At 45.4% G+C, this 18,554-nt stretch overlaps 1 protein-coding gene across 4 annotated transcripts in view; it reads left to right on the top strand.

Annotated features, from left to right (window-relative positions):
• Window positions 1-10,367, top strand: part of SETD2 (SET domain containing 2, histone lysine methyltransferase) — a 134,823-nt gene extending 124,456 nt beyond the window's left edge. For all 4 annotated transcript variants that reach the window (XM_049863566.1, XM_049863565.1, XM_049863564.1 and 1 more), the window contains 3 exons: window positions 6,526-6,606; window positions 9,014-9,115; window positions 9,521-10,367. In XM_049863566.1, coding sequence (XP_049719523.1) covers window positions 6,526-6,606; window positions 9,014-9,115; window positions 9,521-9,682 — 345 coding nt within the window. In that variant the 3' untranslated portion in view covers window positions 9,683-10,367. The remainder of the gene's footprint in view (window positions 1-6,525; window positions 6,607-9,013; window positions 9,116-9,520) is intronic.
• Window positions 10,368-18,554: the final 8,187 nt, after the last annotated feature.

Below are 18,554 nucleotides of genomic sequence, written 5' to 3'. Positions count from 1 at the left end.
CAATCACAATAAGACAGGGGTCATTCAGTTCTTTGAGTCAAAGTGTTAAGAATAGTAAGGTTTGACCTGTTAATGATATAGTTGTATCATTTCTACCTGAGCAGATGACAAAAATCAATTTGAGGAGGTTTTACACCTAATGTTTTGATCTTAGGAAAAAGATACCTTTGGTAGGTAACCAGCTCTGAACATTCTAGCTGTATAATTATAATTAAGAAGAATTGTCTTAATGGTGACCATTTCCTTTGTCTAAACTTGCTTCCTTATTCTTGTTCCTAAAACACTTTCTTTTGCTGTTTGTGACACATTTACTATTACATCTTTGTATTTGAAAATGTACTTTCAGTTTTATGTGACAAAAATGCAGCTCAAACCAGTATAAACATAAAAAAGAGATGTATTGGTTTGAAAGTCAAGAGCAGTGTTGGGTACATTCTGTGGCTCAGATGATGGTATCAGGATCCTTGCCATCTCTGGTTCTACTTCTCTCCATATGTGAAACAAGGTGAGAGTCAAATCTGGAAATCCTTTTAAGGAAAAGTAGCTCAATAGTTACGGGATTTTTTAATTAATTTATTTATTTTATAAATCACAGTGCTGGGGTTGAGGGTAAGAGAAGATAGTAAGTGATGTGCTCTAGATCCATTGCTCAAGTAGCTTACTGGTAATGGGGATGGTCACCAAGACCCCTGTGTTAACTGGCCTGGATTTTCAGTCAGAAATACATACATATAGAATTGTGTGAGTCTGAGAGGTGCTGAGAACCCAGACTGCCATAGTTGACATATCGATACATCAGTCATCAATTTCTCTATATCCAGGAGCTCAGTCGCTCTCAGCTCTTATGAAGTCACACATTCCTCTAGACTCTAAGCCATTCGCTTTCTACCTCACTTCTTCAAGCCTGTCCTTACCTACATTGGCAGTCCTGCACCACCTACCTCCTGAGCATGGGCACTAGTGGTTGCTTATAGCTGTTAATGATTTTTCATCCCTAGAGTACAAAAGAAGAAATTCAACCAGAGGAAGTTGGGAGGACCTTGGGGGAGGTGGCATTTGAACATGTCTTTAAAGGATAAAAAATTTTCCAGTAGGCAAAGACAGGCTAAAGGGAATGCTGGGGCAAAAGCAAGGAAGGGGTAAGTTTAAGATATGTTTGGAGAATGGTTCTGTTTATTTGTGGGAGGAGCACAGGCATGATAAAAGTTATCTTCAAGCACGAGATGGGAAGGGCATTGTAAGGATGTGTCTTGGGGGTTTTAAATGTTGTAAAAGAATATGAATTTTAATCTGCGTGAGAAACTTCTGAATATTTTAGTAAAGTTTATCGTCATTGTCTGCCATAGAATGATACTAGGAAAACAAGTTCTGTTTTTAAGATCTTCCAATGCATTTCTGTTGAATGATAATGGTTGATGTGAAATATAATTTGAGGATCTTTGCATATGAATAGTGAGCAAAATTTTGGTGTTGTTTTGGTTAAAAAAAAAAAAAAGGAAGAGTGTGTCTATGAATCCACTTGAACACTGAGCCCCCAACTCTGGACCCATAGGAGCAGGGAAAGGGCTGACCAGCACCCCCAGTAGAAGGCTGCACCTGTATGTGGGGAGCTTTCTGTGTTGGCAGTGATAAGGGGAATCATCTGCCTTTAGGAATGTTTCCATTAGTTAGTGAAGGGCATTTGTGGCCATGTGTGAAAGAGAGCCTTTCTTCAGAGGTTTTTCAAAATTTATTCAGAGAAGAATAAAACGTATACGAAACTTTCCATAAGCAAGTATTCACCAATGTGTGTAGATTTTTCCTTAAGATTCTTGTGGTGAAATGAGTTCCTTTATATGGCCTTTTGCCTTGGTTCTTTGAAAAAAACAGCTTGAGAGATTCTTCCCCTAAGCTCTGAAAAGTTACCTTTGCTTTAGTTTTGTACCCCAGAGGGTTTGTTACTCTTGTCCAGGTTGATTGACATTTCCTAGGCAAGCTGTAAAGAACTTGACTTTTTGTCTGGCTCTGGGCTACAGCCTGCCCTATGATTGGTATGCATCTTTCAAGGACTGGTCAATATAACTATTCAAATGCAGTCACTATAGACTACAAATGAAGTGGTTATAGCCTAGTATGCAAATGAGGTTTCTGTGGCCTACTGGGAGGGGATTGGTCAGTTTATGGCCCCTGCTGAGAAGGGCCATGCCTTGAAATTGACAAGGAGTTGTGTATATATGCAGCCAGCCCAACAGGTTTTTCAGACAGAGAAGCAGAAGGAAGGGAGAAGAATCAGAGTGAGGAGGCAAGGAACCTCCTAAAAGAGCTGTAATATGGGTCAAGAGCTGTAACACTGAAGACGGCAACAGGCTCAAGAGGGGCCTTGCAGCAGAGTTGGTGGTGACAGACTGCAAGGCCAAGAGAAGCCTGTCCTCAGGGGGCCAAGAGGAGGCTTGTACTCAGGGTTCTGAGAGGAAGCCTGCATGGCCGAGAGGAGCTGATAGAGCTATCCCGCACTGAAGAAGGGAGACTTTACCTACATGCTTCCTGGTCCTGATCCTGATCCAGAGTTGTAGCCTGTTGATCTTGATCCCAAGCTGTAACCTGTTGCTTCCCTAATAAACCCCGTAACTGTGAGTGTGGTCTGTGAGTTCTGTGTGGCAATTGTAACATACTACTGAACCCAGCAAAGAAGTAAAAGTGCCTTGGAAGGGACAGCTGATGTCAGAATTGGTAAAAAGGTTGGAGAGTGAAGATGTCTCACCTCCACCTCATAGGCATCAGCCTTGGGCTGATGGTGATAATTATTCTCTTTCCTCCCCTTCCTGAAGTTAGAGGAGGTCAGACACCCCTGCGCCACCATTTTTTTTACATTGAGTTTCTGAATTTTGTTGTCTTTCATTAAGGAGTGTTGAGCTTTGTTCTGGTAGCCAGTTAACCTTACTTCTTTAGAGACTTTTTTTTCATCACTGTTAAATTGGGTTTAGAATAGCCTTTCATAGAGGGTGGCTCCTAAGGAGTGGCCTTTTTGAAATCTCCACTGTATGCCCCGTGTTAACACTGAGGTCTCTCTGCTCTGTCTTCCAGCCTCCTGTTAGCGCTGGGATTGTTAGCTTATAGCTTGCCTGTTAGCTTATAGCTGCCTGGTCATCGTTCTTTCCCCAGTAGTTTTTTTGTCTGACCTAGGAGTCCCTGGGAGGTGCAAATGGTTATTGCACTTGACTGATAACCTAAAGGTTGAAGGATTGAGTCTACCCAGAGGTACCTCAGAAGAAAGTCCTAGCGATCTACTTCCAAAAAATCAGCCATTGAGAACCCTTTTGCAGAGTTTAGGCTGAATTGTGTATATGGTATTTTTGATGGCTCAGCTTCATCTGTTTCTTGATTCAGATTGCTTCAAAAGTTACCGTTCCTCGTTGAATAATGTTTTATATTTCATGTTCCAATGGGTAGTAATTAAATTCAGGGAGAAGGAAATGTTAGCTGGGTATATTCTGCCCTCCTTTGTTAGGACTCATTTCTGTAACCTCTCAAGCCACACCCCAGGTCCCAAGGCACATGAGCTTTGTGACATGCTTGTGTCTGTACAAACCATGGGGCAGTTTTACTCTGTCATATAGGGTCACTATGAGTTGGAATCGACTCGACAGTAGTGGGTTTGGTTTTGTGTGTGTATGTGTGTGTGTGTGTGTGTCTGTACATATAATAAAGGATGGAGTTTGCATTTGTTGTGTTACGTATTGACTTTCGGTTTCCAGACCACCCAACAAGTTTAAGGTCATCGGCAACTAAGCCAAAAGGGCTTAAACCTCACATTAAGTAATGTGAAGCTACTTAGGCCTCCCTTATCATATTCAGACCAGATTCCTTGAGAACCCAGTTGTGCCACAGATGAAGGCTGATAGCAGGGTTAGCTTCTGAAGGTAGTAAGCACCAACATTTCTGCCAGGCCCTCTACCTGCAGATCTCATTGTATGCACCTCATCTGGCCGCTGCTTTGGTAGATTCCCAGAGAAACAAGGCAAACCAATTATCACTGAGGACCTGGGAACACTACCTTTTTAATGTATCATAGCCACCGCCCCCCCCCTTCTCTGGTGGATTCCTAGAATCATAGACTCTCAGGCCACTTGCTGCATACTTGACAAGTAGATGTTCACTGGTCCAGTCTAATGTCCTTCCTGTGCAGTTAATTATGCTTGGTTTTAAAAGTTTGGGCCGTTTATATATTGTAGAAATACTTAGATTTTTAAATGGGACTTTTGGAGGTTAGGGGAATTCCAAAGTTTTTCATGTCCGTGGCCTTCAGGTACTATCCTTGGCTCTGACTCTAGCTCCTGCCCTGACTTGGCGCTAGACTTGACTAAGCATTAGCCAGGTTCTGAAATTATTTCCCATGCCATTTGCAGACTGTAGACAAAGAAAAGAGAAGCACATGAATTTCAGATACTCCCTAGTACTTCATTTTTGTTCCTGATTTCTGTGATAAGTCCAGGACTCTTCATTTGAACATTGCCTTTCTCAATCCCACTTGCTCAGTGCTCAAAAGGACCAAGAGAGCTCGTAGATAGAGCTCAGTGGATTGTGCTCCCTGTGTTTTTAAAGCCCTCCCAACCTCAACAAGTCAGGGATTAAATTAGAAAACTATTAAATATATACTGGATTTATTTAGCTTTCTGAACACATAACCCATTCAGAGGGAAGCAGAACATTCCTAGTCACATAGTACCCTCACTTAGAGCCTGGCCTCTTCCCTAGACCAGGAGCCTTGAGTTGGTTGTCATCCCTGAAGGGGCTTTCTATACTTGTTGCTGTTGCTACCCACTTCTGAGTTCTACAGGGGAACAGCTGGGGATGTGTTAAAGTTTCCTTGGCTTATTCAAGCAACTCTTGATCCTTGTTACCCAAGGTCTTGTTCTGAAACACACCCACACTTTGTCTACAACTGAAAAAATAACCACAGAATCCCACACTGAAACATTTGAAAGTAGTTACTTGTGTTTTTGTTTTTTTTTGTTTCCTGAAAACAGAGGCTGGATCTGTTTGTTCTTCCTACCCTGCCCTTCATTCCCTTACTCCCACAGCCAAGGGAGGAAAGGAAAAAAAATGAAGAATATATAAAGCTTTTATAACAAATCAGAGAAAGCTGATTTACAGCAGCCCAAAGCCAAGGGAGTGCCACCTTTGCCTGGGTCTCAGCCAGAGCAGAGGGAGTTGAACAGCTTCTTCCCCAGCACCCTTATATTGTTTATGGAAAGGGGAGAAGCAGAACCAGAAGGGTGGGGAAATAGAAAAAATTCCCTACTCTAAACCCCTAGCAAAAGCATGAAGTACCCATAATCACATCTGCAGCTTCTCGATCCATCATGAGTGGCCTGCATTCAGAGGAATGTTCGTAATTATTCTCTGCCGTGGAAAAGTTCACTCACTGAGAAGGGGCTTGGTGGCTGGCTGGTGATGGGCAAAGGTGTAGGGAGATGGCCTGCATAGCAGGTGCTCGGACTGCCAGGGCTGTGAGCCCCTGACTCTTGGCAGTGCCTGGTCAGGGAAAACTTGCCCGCCTCGTTCTCCAGCGGTGCTGAAAGGAGGGAGTGTTCCTGGCTTTGTCAGCATCTTGCTAGCTTAGGACAGATTAGCTTCACTATTTTAGGATCTGCTCATTTGCTCCCTGTCTTGGATGACCCTATTTTCTTCTGTTCTAATCTCTTGAGAGCCTGGAGGCACAGCGGTTAAAGCACTCAGCTGCTGACCAAAAGGTTAGCAGTTCAAACCCACCAGCCGCTCCATGGAGGAATGATGTGGCAGTCTGCTTCCATAAAGATTTACAGCCTTAGAAACCCTATGGGGGCAGTTCTGCTCTGTCCTATAGGGTCGCTGTGAGTTGGAATTGACTCAGTGGCAGTGGGTGGGTTAATCGCTTGATACCTGCTTAGTCTTTCTGTTCCTGATCTGGAGGTGTAAGAAGCCTCTCCTACATGCTGAGGCTGTCTCCCATAGTCCGGCCAGTCCTGCGTTTGGAGGAAAGTTGGTGAACATCCAAGGGGGGTGAATGGACTTGGATGTGGGCCATGGTGTGGAACCAGTTATGTGGGGAAAGGTTTTCGAAACATGTTTTGCTTCTGTCCTGGGATCCTACAATGTCAGAGCTGGGAGAAATGTAGTTTGTTGAGCCCAGGCTCAACTTGACAGTCAAGTGGAGGAGCCAGAGCTCAGAACAGGGACATGAGTGGTCCAGGGTCAAACAGTATATTCCACTGCAGAGGCAGTGACCCTGAAACAACTGGAAATGGTTAGCATACATCAAGGATGTAGCTGTGACTTAGAGTAGAAGATTGGAACCAGCTGACAAGATTGAATCATAAGATAAGAATGGTAACAGCATCCAGGTTAACTCTAGGCCATGCCACTGAACCAGGACTCCTAAACAGATCCTACTACCAAGAGTCAGGTGTCCCAACTGGGGAAAAGAAGGGAAGGTTCTGGGACAGCAGGGCATCACTAAGCTAACTTCTCATGTCAGCACTGTTATATTTTCTCTTCCAATTCTAGACCTCGAAAAAGCCCAAGACAGCAGAAGCAGACACCTCCAGTGAGCTGGCCAAAAAAAGCAAAGAAGTATTCAGAAAAGAGGTAAGGTTTGGGTGATGTAGTCACTAAGCTTCTCACTAACCTCCCTGAGCCATTCCCTTTCTTGTCCCAAGTATGGACATCTCCCTTCCCCCAACATAGCCAAGAACATGAGATCTTAGCTTGTGTGTCTTGCTGAAGTCCTGCTTTTCCTAGCAATGATTTCTCAACTATCTCTCCTGTGACTTGATAGGAGCCCTCTGCAGACCTCACTTATACACCTGTTTTCCTGTGAGCCTTTTATAGCATCCATGGCAAATGAGAGCTGTTCGTGGTGTTAGGCTGCCGTGCCTTTGAGTATCACCTTGCTTTTGTGATTTGGCTGTGTAGTTGCTGTGTGATGACACATTGGTGTGGTTCTTTATAACTGGGTAAGCTTTCGTATTCATTATCTCATTTTGTCCTCACAATAGCCCCAAGGTAGGCAAAACAGGGATTGTCATTCCTGTTTTGCAAATGAAGGAACTCTAAAATTTAAAAAAGGCAAGTTATTGCCAGAAGACTTGAACTCAGGCCTTCTGGCTCAAAGTCCAGTTCTCTTTCTGTGATATCTCATTTGACTGCCTGATCATCAAGGGACTGAGGGAAAGCAGCTTCTCTTTATGCAACTGAAAGTGTGTTTCCAGCCATAGGACACCGAACTTTTCTGCCTCATGGCCTCTAGATTCTGAACTCCAGTGTTCATTCATTGATTAAAGGGGCTCATAGTCTCCTGGAGTGTAAGGCTGATGGCCACCCTGAGTGTCAAGAAAGGCTCTGAAACCAGGGGTAGGGCTTGGCCAGATGGACCAGAAAGGGACATAACTTCAGGCAGTATGTCTTAGTCATCTAGTGCTGCTATAACAGAAATACCACAAATGGCTGGCTTTAACAAAGAGAAGTTTATTCTCTCACAGTCTGGTAAGCTAGAAGTCTGAATTCAGAGCATCAGCTCCAGAGGAAGGCTTTCTCTGTCTGTCGGCTCTGGAGGAAGGTCCTTGTCATCAGTCTTCCCTTGGTCTGGGAGCATCTCAGCTCAGGAACCTCAGGTCCAAAGGACACGCTCTGGAGCTCCTGGCACTGCTTTCTTGGTGGTATGAGGTTCCCATGTCTCTTTGCTCACTTCTCTCTTTTGTATCTTGAAAGAGATGGGCTTAAGACACTACCCAATCTTGTAGACATCATCAGTATAACTGCCGTTAATCCATCTTAGTATATCATAGTGATAGGATTTACAACATATATGGAAATCACATCAGAAGATAAAATGGTAGAGAGTCATACAGTCATACAAGGGAATCATGACCTAGCCAAGTTGACAGATATTTTGGGGGTAGTAGAATATATGGGGGTATAAGAGCATTGTCGCTTCCAGGGAGTTGAGTCTCTCACAGGGTGTGTGAAGGTTTTGGAAGGCGAGGTTGGATGGTACTTGTGTTTTTTCATATAAGGCCTTCTTTATCTGTAGGTTACAGGGAACCATTGGAAGTTTTTAAGGAGGGGGGACAGTGAAGGTCCTCTGACTATATTTGGGGAATGGGTTAGAGGGAGAAGCTTTATGAAGGGATAAAATTTAGCTTTTCCTTGTCACTATGTGAAAGCATTGGTGTTTCAGCTCAGCCAACCAACAGCTATGTATTTAGTGCCTACCTTTCTTTTCCTTGTTCTTTGAATTTCTGAAGGCCCACAGCTCACTGAGTTTTGGGAATGTTTACCTTAGTACCAGGTAAATGCCCTGTTCAAGGCCCTCCCTGATGAGGTGGTTGTCACTGGCTCCCCTTTGTCCTTGGAGCTTAACACCACAAATACTTCCAGAGGTGAGGTTCTGTGTCTATGGTCTCTTGAGAGCCAGTGGGTAGTGCAAACCCTACAGAAACTGCCCAGGAGGATTTTGAAAGCAGTGGGAGTAATTTCAGAGTACTGGAAAGGATCCCGCCCATGGTCATACCATGCTTCCATCTGCCTCATGTGGCTGTGGTGTGGATCAAGTGACGTATTATACTTAAAGAAACTAAGTAACCTTCAAGAACAAAGTGCCTGGGTGTCCTCCTAGTAGCTCTGGAACACCTGGTCTGCCGTCCCTCCAGGGGTGACAGGTGTTTTATGCCAAGGACACAAGATTCATTGGCTGAAACCTGGGGCTGCTGCGAGACTCAGCAGTGAAGTCCTGCTGCTTGTTCATTCCATCTGCTACTCTAACTCAGACTTGCACAGTCCATCGGAGCTCTTTCCCTCTCAGGGCTGAGCCAGGATCCTTTGCTTTTGTATTCCGCTGGAATACTAGTATTCTTTTGTCCAAACCAGCCAACCTGGGGGAGAAGAAGGGAAGGATGGCTGGTTCTACATCCTACCTTTTCTAATTATGTGCTCAGCACACCTCATTGCTCTCTCTGGAGTGGTGAGCAGCATGTTCTCTTTGCCCGGCCTGCAGATGTCCCAGTTCATTGTCCAGTGCCTGAACCCTTACCGGAAACCTGACTGCAAAGTGGGAAGAATTACCACAACTGAAGACTTCAAACACCTGGCTCGCAAGGTACTCTGCTGCCCTGTGCCCTGTAGTGTTCTGGGCTACCATGTACTTCCTTAGAAGTCCCCTTTCATCACAGAAAGTGTGGTTTTTCTTGCTAGGTGACAGAGCCTGGAGACCTAGGAAATGGGAGGGGAGGTGGGGGGAGCACCTTCTCATTCAAAAGCAGAAGTTCTCTAGGAAACTTCCAAAGCTGAGCATTCCCTTTCTGATAGCATCAGCACCAGCCTGTCCCCAACCTACCCCCTTATTCAAGTCCCCCCAACTTATTCCATTATTCAAGTCTCAGTCTTGGTGTGAAGGGCTCTGGGGCAGTAGGCTGAGTTACCACCCCAGTCCGCATCTCTCCCCCCGCCATGTCATTTCCACTCTGATTGGTGGCCATGGTCTCTCTTCCTATGCCCTGGACAGCTGACACATGGCGTTATGAATAAGGAGCTGAAGTACTGTAAGAACCCTGAGGACCTGGAGTGCAATGAGAATGTGAAACACAAAACCAAGGAGTACATCAAGAAGTACATGCAGAAATTTGGGGCTCTTTACAAACCCAAAGAGGACACTGAATTGGAGTGACTTCTGGGGCCAGGGTGGGAAGGCGGGTGATCACATAGGATAGACTCTGGGGAGAAATCCTGTGGGCTCTCTCTGCCCCACCCCACTGTCAGGGCTTGTGCTACTGATGACACATCACCCTGGGGAATTTCAAATCCTGCGGATTTCAACTGAAAGCCACAAAAATGAGCTCCATCTACAACAAGTGATCCCTAGTCGTGAGCTGCTGGGGCCGTGGTCAGAGGCCATCTGAAGCAAGGGTTTAGGGAAGACCCCTCCTTCCAAGACCCTGGCCCAGGCCTGACCCCCACTCTCAAACTTGGGTCTCTTCCTCGGCGGTGCTGTCAGCGCACAGACCCATGCGCGCCCCCACCCCACGACCCCTTACCCTGACGATCTGTATTATATTTTAATGTATATGTGAATATATTGAAAATAATTTGTTTGTTTTTTCCTGGTTTTTGTTTGGTTTTTTGTTTTGCTTTTAGCTTCTACGTGCTAGGATCAGAGGAAGACTTTGTAAGGATGGTTTACGTTCTCCTGCAAGGTTTAATTTGTTATCATGTAAATATTCCAAAGCAGGCTGCCTTGTGGTTTTGGCCAGCCATGTGCTATGTTGATAAGATTGATTTACTGCTTAAAAATCACTTTACTTTATCCAATTTTTACTGAACTTTTTATGTAAAAAATAAAATCAATTAAAGAACTTGCCATGTGTTTTCCCTAAAAGTTTATCAGCCACTCTATGAGTGTGGGTGAGTTGGGGAGGGGTTGGTGTACTCATGTGCAGGCATGTTTGTATGTAGTTATATCACTGGAGAGAGAATGTCCTAGGCTGGGTTCTCCAGAGAACCCAAACCAGTAAAGTGTGTAAATATATATATACAGAGAGAGATTTATATCAAGGAAATGTCTCACAGCAGTTGTAGAGGCTGGAGCATGCCAAGTTCATGGATCAGGGTACAGGCTTCTCCTGATTCACATAGCCGCAGGGACTGGCGAACCCAAGATCAACAGGCGAGACCACAGGTAAGCTGCTAGCTCAGGTCCCAAGAACCAGAGAGGTCAGATGATCAGGAACCAGCTACAGGATCCAGAAAGAGCAAAAGCCCCCGGGCCTTACCAGAACGCCTGCTTATATTCAGATGCAGGCCACATGCCCAAGGAAACTCCCTTTCAACTAATTGGCTACTCACAGCAGATCCCATCATGGGGGTGATCACATATCAAATCTTAACAGGAAAGTGATCACAACATTATACAACTGCCAGAACACTGAGAATCATGCCCCAGCCAAGGTAACACACAATCTTAACTGTCACAGAGGGTGACCGTAGGTGTGTGACACCTAAACTTCAAGTCTAAGATTAATCCTTCAGATTGGAGTTTATCACGGGCCTTGTTCCCCACAAGTCCTACTGTGACTGAGGCAGACATTTATCAGTGGCTGACATTTGTGGGCATAGGATCTTGTGGCTGTGCTCAAGGGTGAGATCAACTTGCATGTGTATTGCAGAGTGAAGGGGAGCACCTTAAGGCCTCTTTGATCCCGGCTTCTTCACATTGGTGAACAAGTCAGCCAAGAGAAAGGTAAATGTGTCTTCCCCTTTATACTTCCTGGCTGGAGAGAGATGTTGAGCCTGCTCCTTTCAGAGGCTCCCCAAGCCCACTGGAATTCTCATTTGATGTTTGGGCTGCCTAGCCTCCCACCATGCCCCTGACACCGGAGCATGGATAGGAGAGGACTCCTATAAAGGGTTACAGTGCACAGTTTGTGACAAGAATGGCCAGTGTGGACAATTTGCTGGAGGCTGCAGGGCTCAGTGGAGCCCTACCCCTGCCCCCATGGACCAGTTGTCAGTGCAGTGAGAAGGGCCACGGGCTTCAGGCCAGACGGGGACACCTGTTTGTAAAGAGTCTGATCCCACTCGTTGCTCACCAGGGTGATGTGCTCACTGCAGCAATGCCTTTGGAGAAGAGGCAAGCCCAAGCTGTGACCTACTAAAACTCTGCATGGTGGGACAGCAGTTAGAGCACTGCCTGCTTGCTGAACACTTAAAGCTCAGGACTGAGCGCATTTAATCCTCAAAACAACCGGAGGCACAGGAGTTGGCATTGTTCAGTGAGGAAACTAAGGCTCAGAGGGGTTCGGTAACTCATCCAACATCATAGTATGAACAGGATTGTTAAAAGACAAGACGATCCCTATTTTTTACATCAAGATCATTAGGCGTACTACTTAAAAATCCAAGGTATTTTTCCATGATACTGCAGTGTTCAAAACTTTAACGAAAGCATGTTGTTATATCAAACAGGTGGACCATAATTTACCCAACCCTCTGACATTTTCCAGTTGTGTCTTTTGCAGAGAATGTGTCAATGAATATGCTTGGAGCAGAGCATTTCTATTTTAGATGGATTTGCAGTGGAGGGGTGTGGACATATGCACTGCCACTCACAACCAAGTCAAACTCATGCTTTTGACCTCAGGCTCCAGCTCTCGGATTCTCCAAGGAAATTTCGACAGGTCATTAAAAGGTGGTGTCTTAACGTTGGGTTCTCCAGAGAAGCAAAACCAGTGAGGCATATATATGTGTAGAGAGAGATTTATCTCAAGGAAATGGCTCACGTAGTTGTAGAGGCTAGCAAGTCCCAAGTCCGTGGGTCAGGTATCAGGCTGGAGGCTTCTCCTGACTCATTTAGCTGCAGGGATCTGATGAACCCAAGATTGGCAGGTCAGAAAGCAGACTGCTGGCTCAGGCTGCAGCGGCTGATAAATCCAAAATCAGCAGGTAAGACTGCAGGCTGCTGGCTCACAGGCTGAGGAGGCCAACAAATCCCAAGATCAGCAGGCAGTACAGCAGGCTGCTGGTTCCAAGAACCGAGGGAAGACGATAAGCCAGATGCAGGATCTAGAGTGAGCAAAAGCCAGCAAGCTTTGCCAGAATGTCCGTATATATTGGATGCAGGCCACACCCCCCCAAGGAAACTCCCCTTACAACTGATTGGCTGCATCATGGAGCTGATTATATTATATCACAAAATGGAAGATAACTATAATTACATAACTGCCAAACTACTGAGAATCATGGCCCAGCCAAGTTGACACACACCTGTAATGATCACAGTCCACCCCTTGTCAACTTGGCACCTGTACATACCTCTTTAAACCATACACAGTCTCTAAATAAAGACAATTACAAAGTCATATATGAGCCTAACATGATAACAACTAACATGCATACAACTGAAAAGACACGAGCCCTGCTTATGTCTTTTTTATAACCAAAGAAAACAAAAATATTTGAGCACACGTACAAGGAAGAAATACTCATAACAATTGTCCTCATTTCTGCAACTAGTCACGTGTTCGCAACTGGTCATGTGGCCTTAACTGGTATTTAGAACTACCTTCTTGCACCACTCGTTCATATTCTCTTTGCCGTCAGCAAGCACCTCTGCTGGCCATGGTTCTTTGCCTATTGGGGTGACCCAAACCTTCATTCTTGAAGGGTCTGGGCCATTAGTAGTCATGATGGAATTTGGTTGCCATAGTTGTCCATTGACTTTAATCACAGAGCATGGTAGTACTAAGATACATCCTAAGGGATCTCTTGTATTCCAGATATACTCTTCTTTACCTCCATTATGTATTATTAATCTGATTTCCCCTTGGTAATCAGGATCAGTCACACCAGCCAATACGATAATTCCCTTTGCCTGTTGATCCAGAGGCATAAGGAGCCCAAAGTGGTCAGATGGCATTCTTAACTTCAGTTCAGTAGAATCAGTGTTATGTCTCCTGGTGGGAGCATTCCTTCCTTTGGAACTAAGACCTCTAGACCCACAGATTATAGGGTCACAGGAATAGGAAGCAAAAATTTTGCAAGTGGGTCACTAGGGATGATAGTGAATGACGCCACTCCCATTACCAGTTGTATTAGTTACCTAGTGCTCCTATAACAGAAATACCACAAGTGGATGGCTTTAACAAACAGAAGTTTATTCTCTCACAGTCCAGGAGGCTAGAAATCTGAATTCAGGGTGCCAACTCCAGGGGAACACTTCCTCTGTCAACTCTTGTGATGTATCAGTCTTCCCTTGGTCTGGGAACATCCTACACAGGAACCTCAGGTCCAAAGGATGCACTCTGCTCCCAGTGCTGCTTTCTTGGTGGTCTGAGGTCCCCAACTGTCTGCTTGCTTCCCTTTTATCTCTTAAGAGATAAAAGGTGGTGCAGGCCACACCCCAGGGATGTGACCTGGTAAGGGTGTCAATCCCACCCTAATCCTCTCTAACATAAAATTACAATCACAAAATGGAGGACAGCCACAGAATACTGGGAATCATGGCCTAACCAAGTCGATACACACATTTTTGAGGGGACATAATTCAATCCATGACCCCACCCCTTGATTGCTGAATCCATGAATTCTGGCTATGGGAGAAACACCACCATATATTGGACGTTAGTTTAGAGCATATACAGCCTCTTGGAGAATATCGTCTCAACCCTGCAAGGTATTGCCACCTAGCTGGTGCTGTGATTGTGTCTCTAGAAGGCCATTCCATCTATCAATCCAACTGCTTCAGGATGATGGGGAACCAGTGAATTCTATGAGCACTTCATTTGCTGTGAAGTGAGTCCCCTGATCCGAGGTTATACTGCATGGGATACCATGATAGTGGATAAGGCATTCTGTAAGTCCACAGATGGTAGTTTTGGCGGAAGCAGTGTGTGCAGGGAAGGCAAATCCATATCCAGAGTAAGCGTCTATTCCAGTCAGAACAAACTGCTGCCCTTTCCATGATGGAAGTAGTCCAATGTAATCAACCTGCCACCAGGTTACTGGCTGATCACCTCGAGGAATGGTGTCATATTGACTGAGTATTGCTCTCTGATGCTAGCAGATTTGGCACTCAGCAGTGGCTATAGTCATGTCGGCCTTGGTGAGTGAAGTCCATGTTGCTGAGCTCATGCATAGCCACCATCCCTGCTTTGTTCATGAGCCCATTGGGCAATGATGGGAGTGGCTGGGGAAAGAGGATGACTGGTTTCCACAGAACACATCATCCTAACCACTGGATTGTTAAAATCCTCCTCTGCTGAGGTCATCCTTTGGTGAGCATTCACATGAGACACAAATTAACTTCACTTCTTTGGCCCATTCAGAGAGATCTATCCACATACCTCTTCTCCATATCTTGTCACCAATTTCCAATAATGTTCCTTCCAAGTCCCTGACCATCTAGCCAAACCATTGGCCACAGCTCGTGATTCAGTATACAGTTGCACATCTGGCCATTTCTCATTCCAAGCAAAGTGAACAACCAGGTCCACTGCTCAAAGTTCTGCCCATTGAGAGGATTTCCCTTCACCACTGTCCTTCAGGGAGATCCCAAAAAGGGATTGTAGTGCTGCGCTGTCCACTTTTGAGTAGTGCCTGCATATCACACAGAACCACCTGTGAACCAGGTATGAGTTTTCTCTTTCTTGGTCAACTGATCATAAGGAACTCTCCATGAGGCCACAGGTACAGACTGGGATAGGGCAAGTAATGTGACAGGAGTGGAGTCCATGGGCATTTGGGCCACTTCCTCATGCAACTCACTTGCCTTCAAATCCTGCTTGGGCCTGATCTGGTCTATACCACTTCCATTTAATGATATAACGCTGCTGTGCACGTCGGACTTTATGGCTCTGTGGGTCAGACAACACTCAGTTCATGATGGGCACCTTAGGCTGCATGGTGACTTGGTGGCCCATGGTTATGCGTTCAGTCTCTACTAAGGCCCAGTAACAAGCCAGATCTCTTTCTCAAAAGGATAGTGACAAACTTTTAGATCCTTTCCTAACCTCTTAAGCTGAAACACTGAATGAAAGAATCTGTGCTTAGTGGGCCCATATCAATAAATTCAGACTGATCGGACTTTATGTTCCTTACATCATTATTCTATACCCTTAATAGCCATTCCCACACATATTCCCCAGGTTTCTGTTTGTACGTATTAGAAAAGCCAAAGAGTTCTTTTGGAATATACTATACCTCCTCCTGGGTCACACTTTATACTTCACCTTTTTGGGGCTCACTAGGACTTAAGTCTATATAGGTCTAGAAGCAAAAATGGGTGGTGGGGATGTGTTTTGAGACATTCAGCAATGTCTTATAAGGCAGCAATGCCCGAGGCAATGACTCGGATGCCTCCCCAGGTGGCATCTCAGACAAAGGCTCTTCAGACACAACTGGGTTCATCTCATCAGATGGGGTGGAGGGGCTAATGGTTGCATTGGCAGGAGCAATTCAATGGAATTTAGGGGCTCAGTGTCTCCAGCTTCCTTATTATCTGCCCATATGTCCCCATCCCAAGTTTCAGGATCCCATTTCTTCATAATCAAAGTCCTCACTTTAACTTCAGACACCACTCAAGGTTGGGAATTCAGTTGGCATTGTAATTCACCCCCTCTTACAATAAGACTATGGGTTTGATTTTCAGCAACATCAGCTCTATTACTAGAAGAAATAAGGCTTCCTGTCATGGCACAAATGGCAGCTTTGAGGTCATCTATGGAGCACTTGAGCTGTGACTCTGAAACCCTGAGCTCATCTCTTCTTTCACCATTTTGTCTAGCTAAAGCAGGACCAACCACCAGCTTCCCTATACTTCTCATTCTGACAAAGTTGTAGAAAAGTATCAAACACGTGATCACCCAGAGCCTTGCCTCTCACCAATATTTGATCTATGTATGGGTGGCAATATTTTGCATATTTCTATTGCTACCTCACATCATGGATTAGCAGTGCCCTCTTTACTACTGGAAGTAGAGTCATCAACATCTTTAAGGCCAACCAGACTTGAGAACCAGTATAGGATACTCATCCTTAAAATTTTGTTTCTGTAAAACCATTCTTGGTACCAAATGTCTTAGGCAGCGTTCTCTAAAAAAAAAAAACCCATTGCCATCGAGTTGCTTTCAACTCACAGTGACCCTATAGGACAGAGTAGAACTGCCCCATAGAGTTTCCAAGGAGCGCCTGGTGGATTCAAACTGCTGACTTTTTGGTTAATAGATGCCACCAGGGTTTCCTGGATTCTCTAGAGAAGTAAAATCAGTGAAGTGTATAGATAGATTGGATAGAGATAAAGATTTATCTCAAGGAAATAGCTCACACTGTTGCAGAGACTGGCAATTCCCATGTTGTGGGTCAGGCATCAGACTCCTGACTCATGCAGCTGCAGGGGCTGACAAACCCAAGATTGGCAGGTCAGATGGCAGGCTGCTGGCTTATGGGCTGTGGAGGCTGACAAATCCAAGATCGGCAGGTAAGACAGCAGGCTACTGGTTCACAGGCTGTGGATGCTGATGAGTCCCAAGATCGGCAGGCAATACAGCAGGCTGCTGGCTCAAGTCCCAAGAATTGGGGGTCAGATGATGATGAGCCAGATGCAGTATCCAGAGCAAGCAAAAGCCAGCGAGCTTTGCCAGAACATCCATATATATTGGATGCAGGCCACACCCATAAGGAAACTCCCTTTAAAACTAATTGGCTGATCATACCAGACCACATCATGGATCACATTATATCACAAAATGGGATAACTACATCATTACATAACTGCCAAACCACTGAGAATCATGGCCCAGCCAAGTTGACACATAACCTTAACCATCATAGGTGGTGACAAGGGAGCTATCAATGCAGAACATTTTTGAAAAAAGAATTCTCATTTACCTCCCTGTTGAGTTTTTTCAAAATCTTTTCCTTTCCCCACACCAATTGAACACGCTTAGGTTCAAATCCCCTTAGGAGTGATAAGGGGTGCCAGTTAATCTCGAATCTGTTCCCAGCACTTGATGCAAGATTTCAGGAGTTCACATTCATTGCTGGTCCAATCCACAACAGGCTGGCAGCCACCATTCTTGCTTTCCCTCCTGATAATCAGGATTATTGATTGCCCAAGGGTCATCTCAGGATGAAGGTGGTTATTCCCACCTTCATTCAAAGGAAGATTTATAGGGTTAAGCAACTCCGGTGAACTGGTTCTGAGAATAGCAGCAGCAGCATCCTGTGATGACTTTGGTGCTCAGAGAACAGCCAGTTTGCACCTCAGTTCAGCAAGGGGACAGGATCTACCCTGAACACCACAGTGACCACTGGACTACATCTAGATCCCCCAGGTCTTGAGGATGTTTGAGTGGCTGTTCTTCTTGAAGCCTCTGGCTCTGGTGGATGCCAGGGGCTCCACAGATATTATTCCTTTGTGGGCAGGGCTTATTGGTCTAGTACCCGCCTCAAAAGGCCAAGTAGCCAATCTGCCTGGGTCCTGCCTTCAGGGTGGGCATATGCATGGGGTGCAGGTGGTTTGGCTGCAGTTGCCCTGTCCTGAACTGCTTCTTGGGTATGTGGGATGGCCTGCCTGTCAGCCCTTGGCTTGTGTGGAGTCCACATAAGCAGTTGTGAAGCACGTTTTGAACTCCCTCTCCAGCGTCTGGAGTGTGGATCTCGTAAGGAGAGCCCTTTCTTCCTTTTTCTCTTCCACAGGCCCTTGGTATCTAGCTTCCCAGGACCAGCCTAGGACTCCTCAGTGCCAATCTGGGAGTCTTAGGGGGAGGGGAAGCTACTGAACATGCCATTGTATTGTCTCCAGCTAAGGAAGCTCAAGTTCAGAAAGGTGAAATAGCTTCCCAACTTGATTCCAACAATGAATGACAGATCCAAAGCCCAAGTCATGGGAGTACACTGCCTGCCATCCTAGGTGCTGCTCACAGACAGTGCCACTCAGCTGTAGCCCCTCCCACACCCTAGGATCCCCTGCACTTTTCTGAGCCTCTGCCTCATACCCCCCAACTATCTCGCATGCCCAAGGAGCCAGATGGAGCCAGCACCAAAGT

Source organism: Elephas maximus, chromosome 20, assembly GCF_024166365.1.
Source record: "Elephas maximus indicus isolate mEleMax1 chromosome 20, mEleMax1 primary haplotype, whole genome shotgun sequence".
NCBI lineage: Eukaryota > Metazoa > Chordata > Mammalia > Proboscidea > Elephantidae > Elephas > Elephas maximus.
Note: the sequence above shows the minus strand (reverse complement) of the source record. Positions and strands in the feature narration are given on the sequence as shown.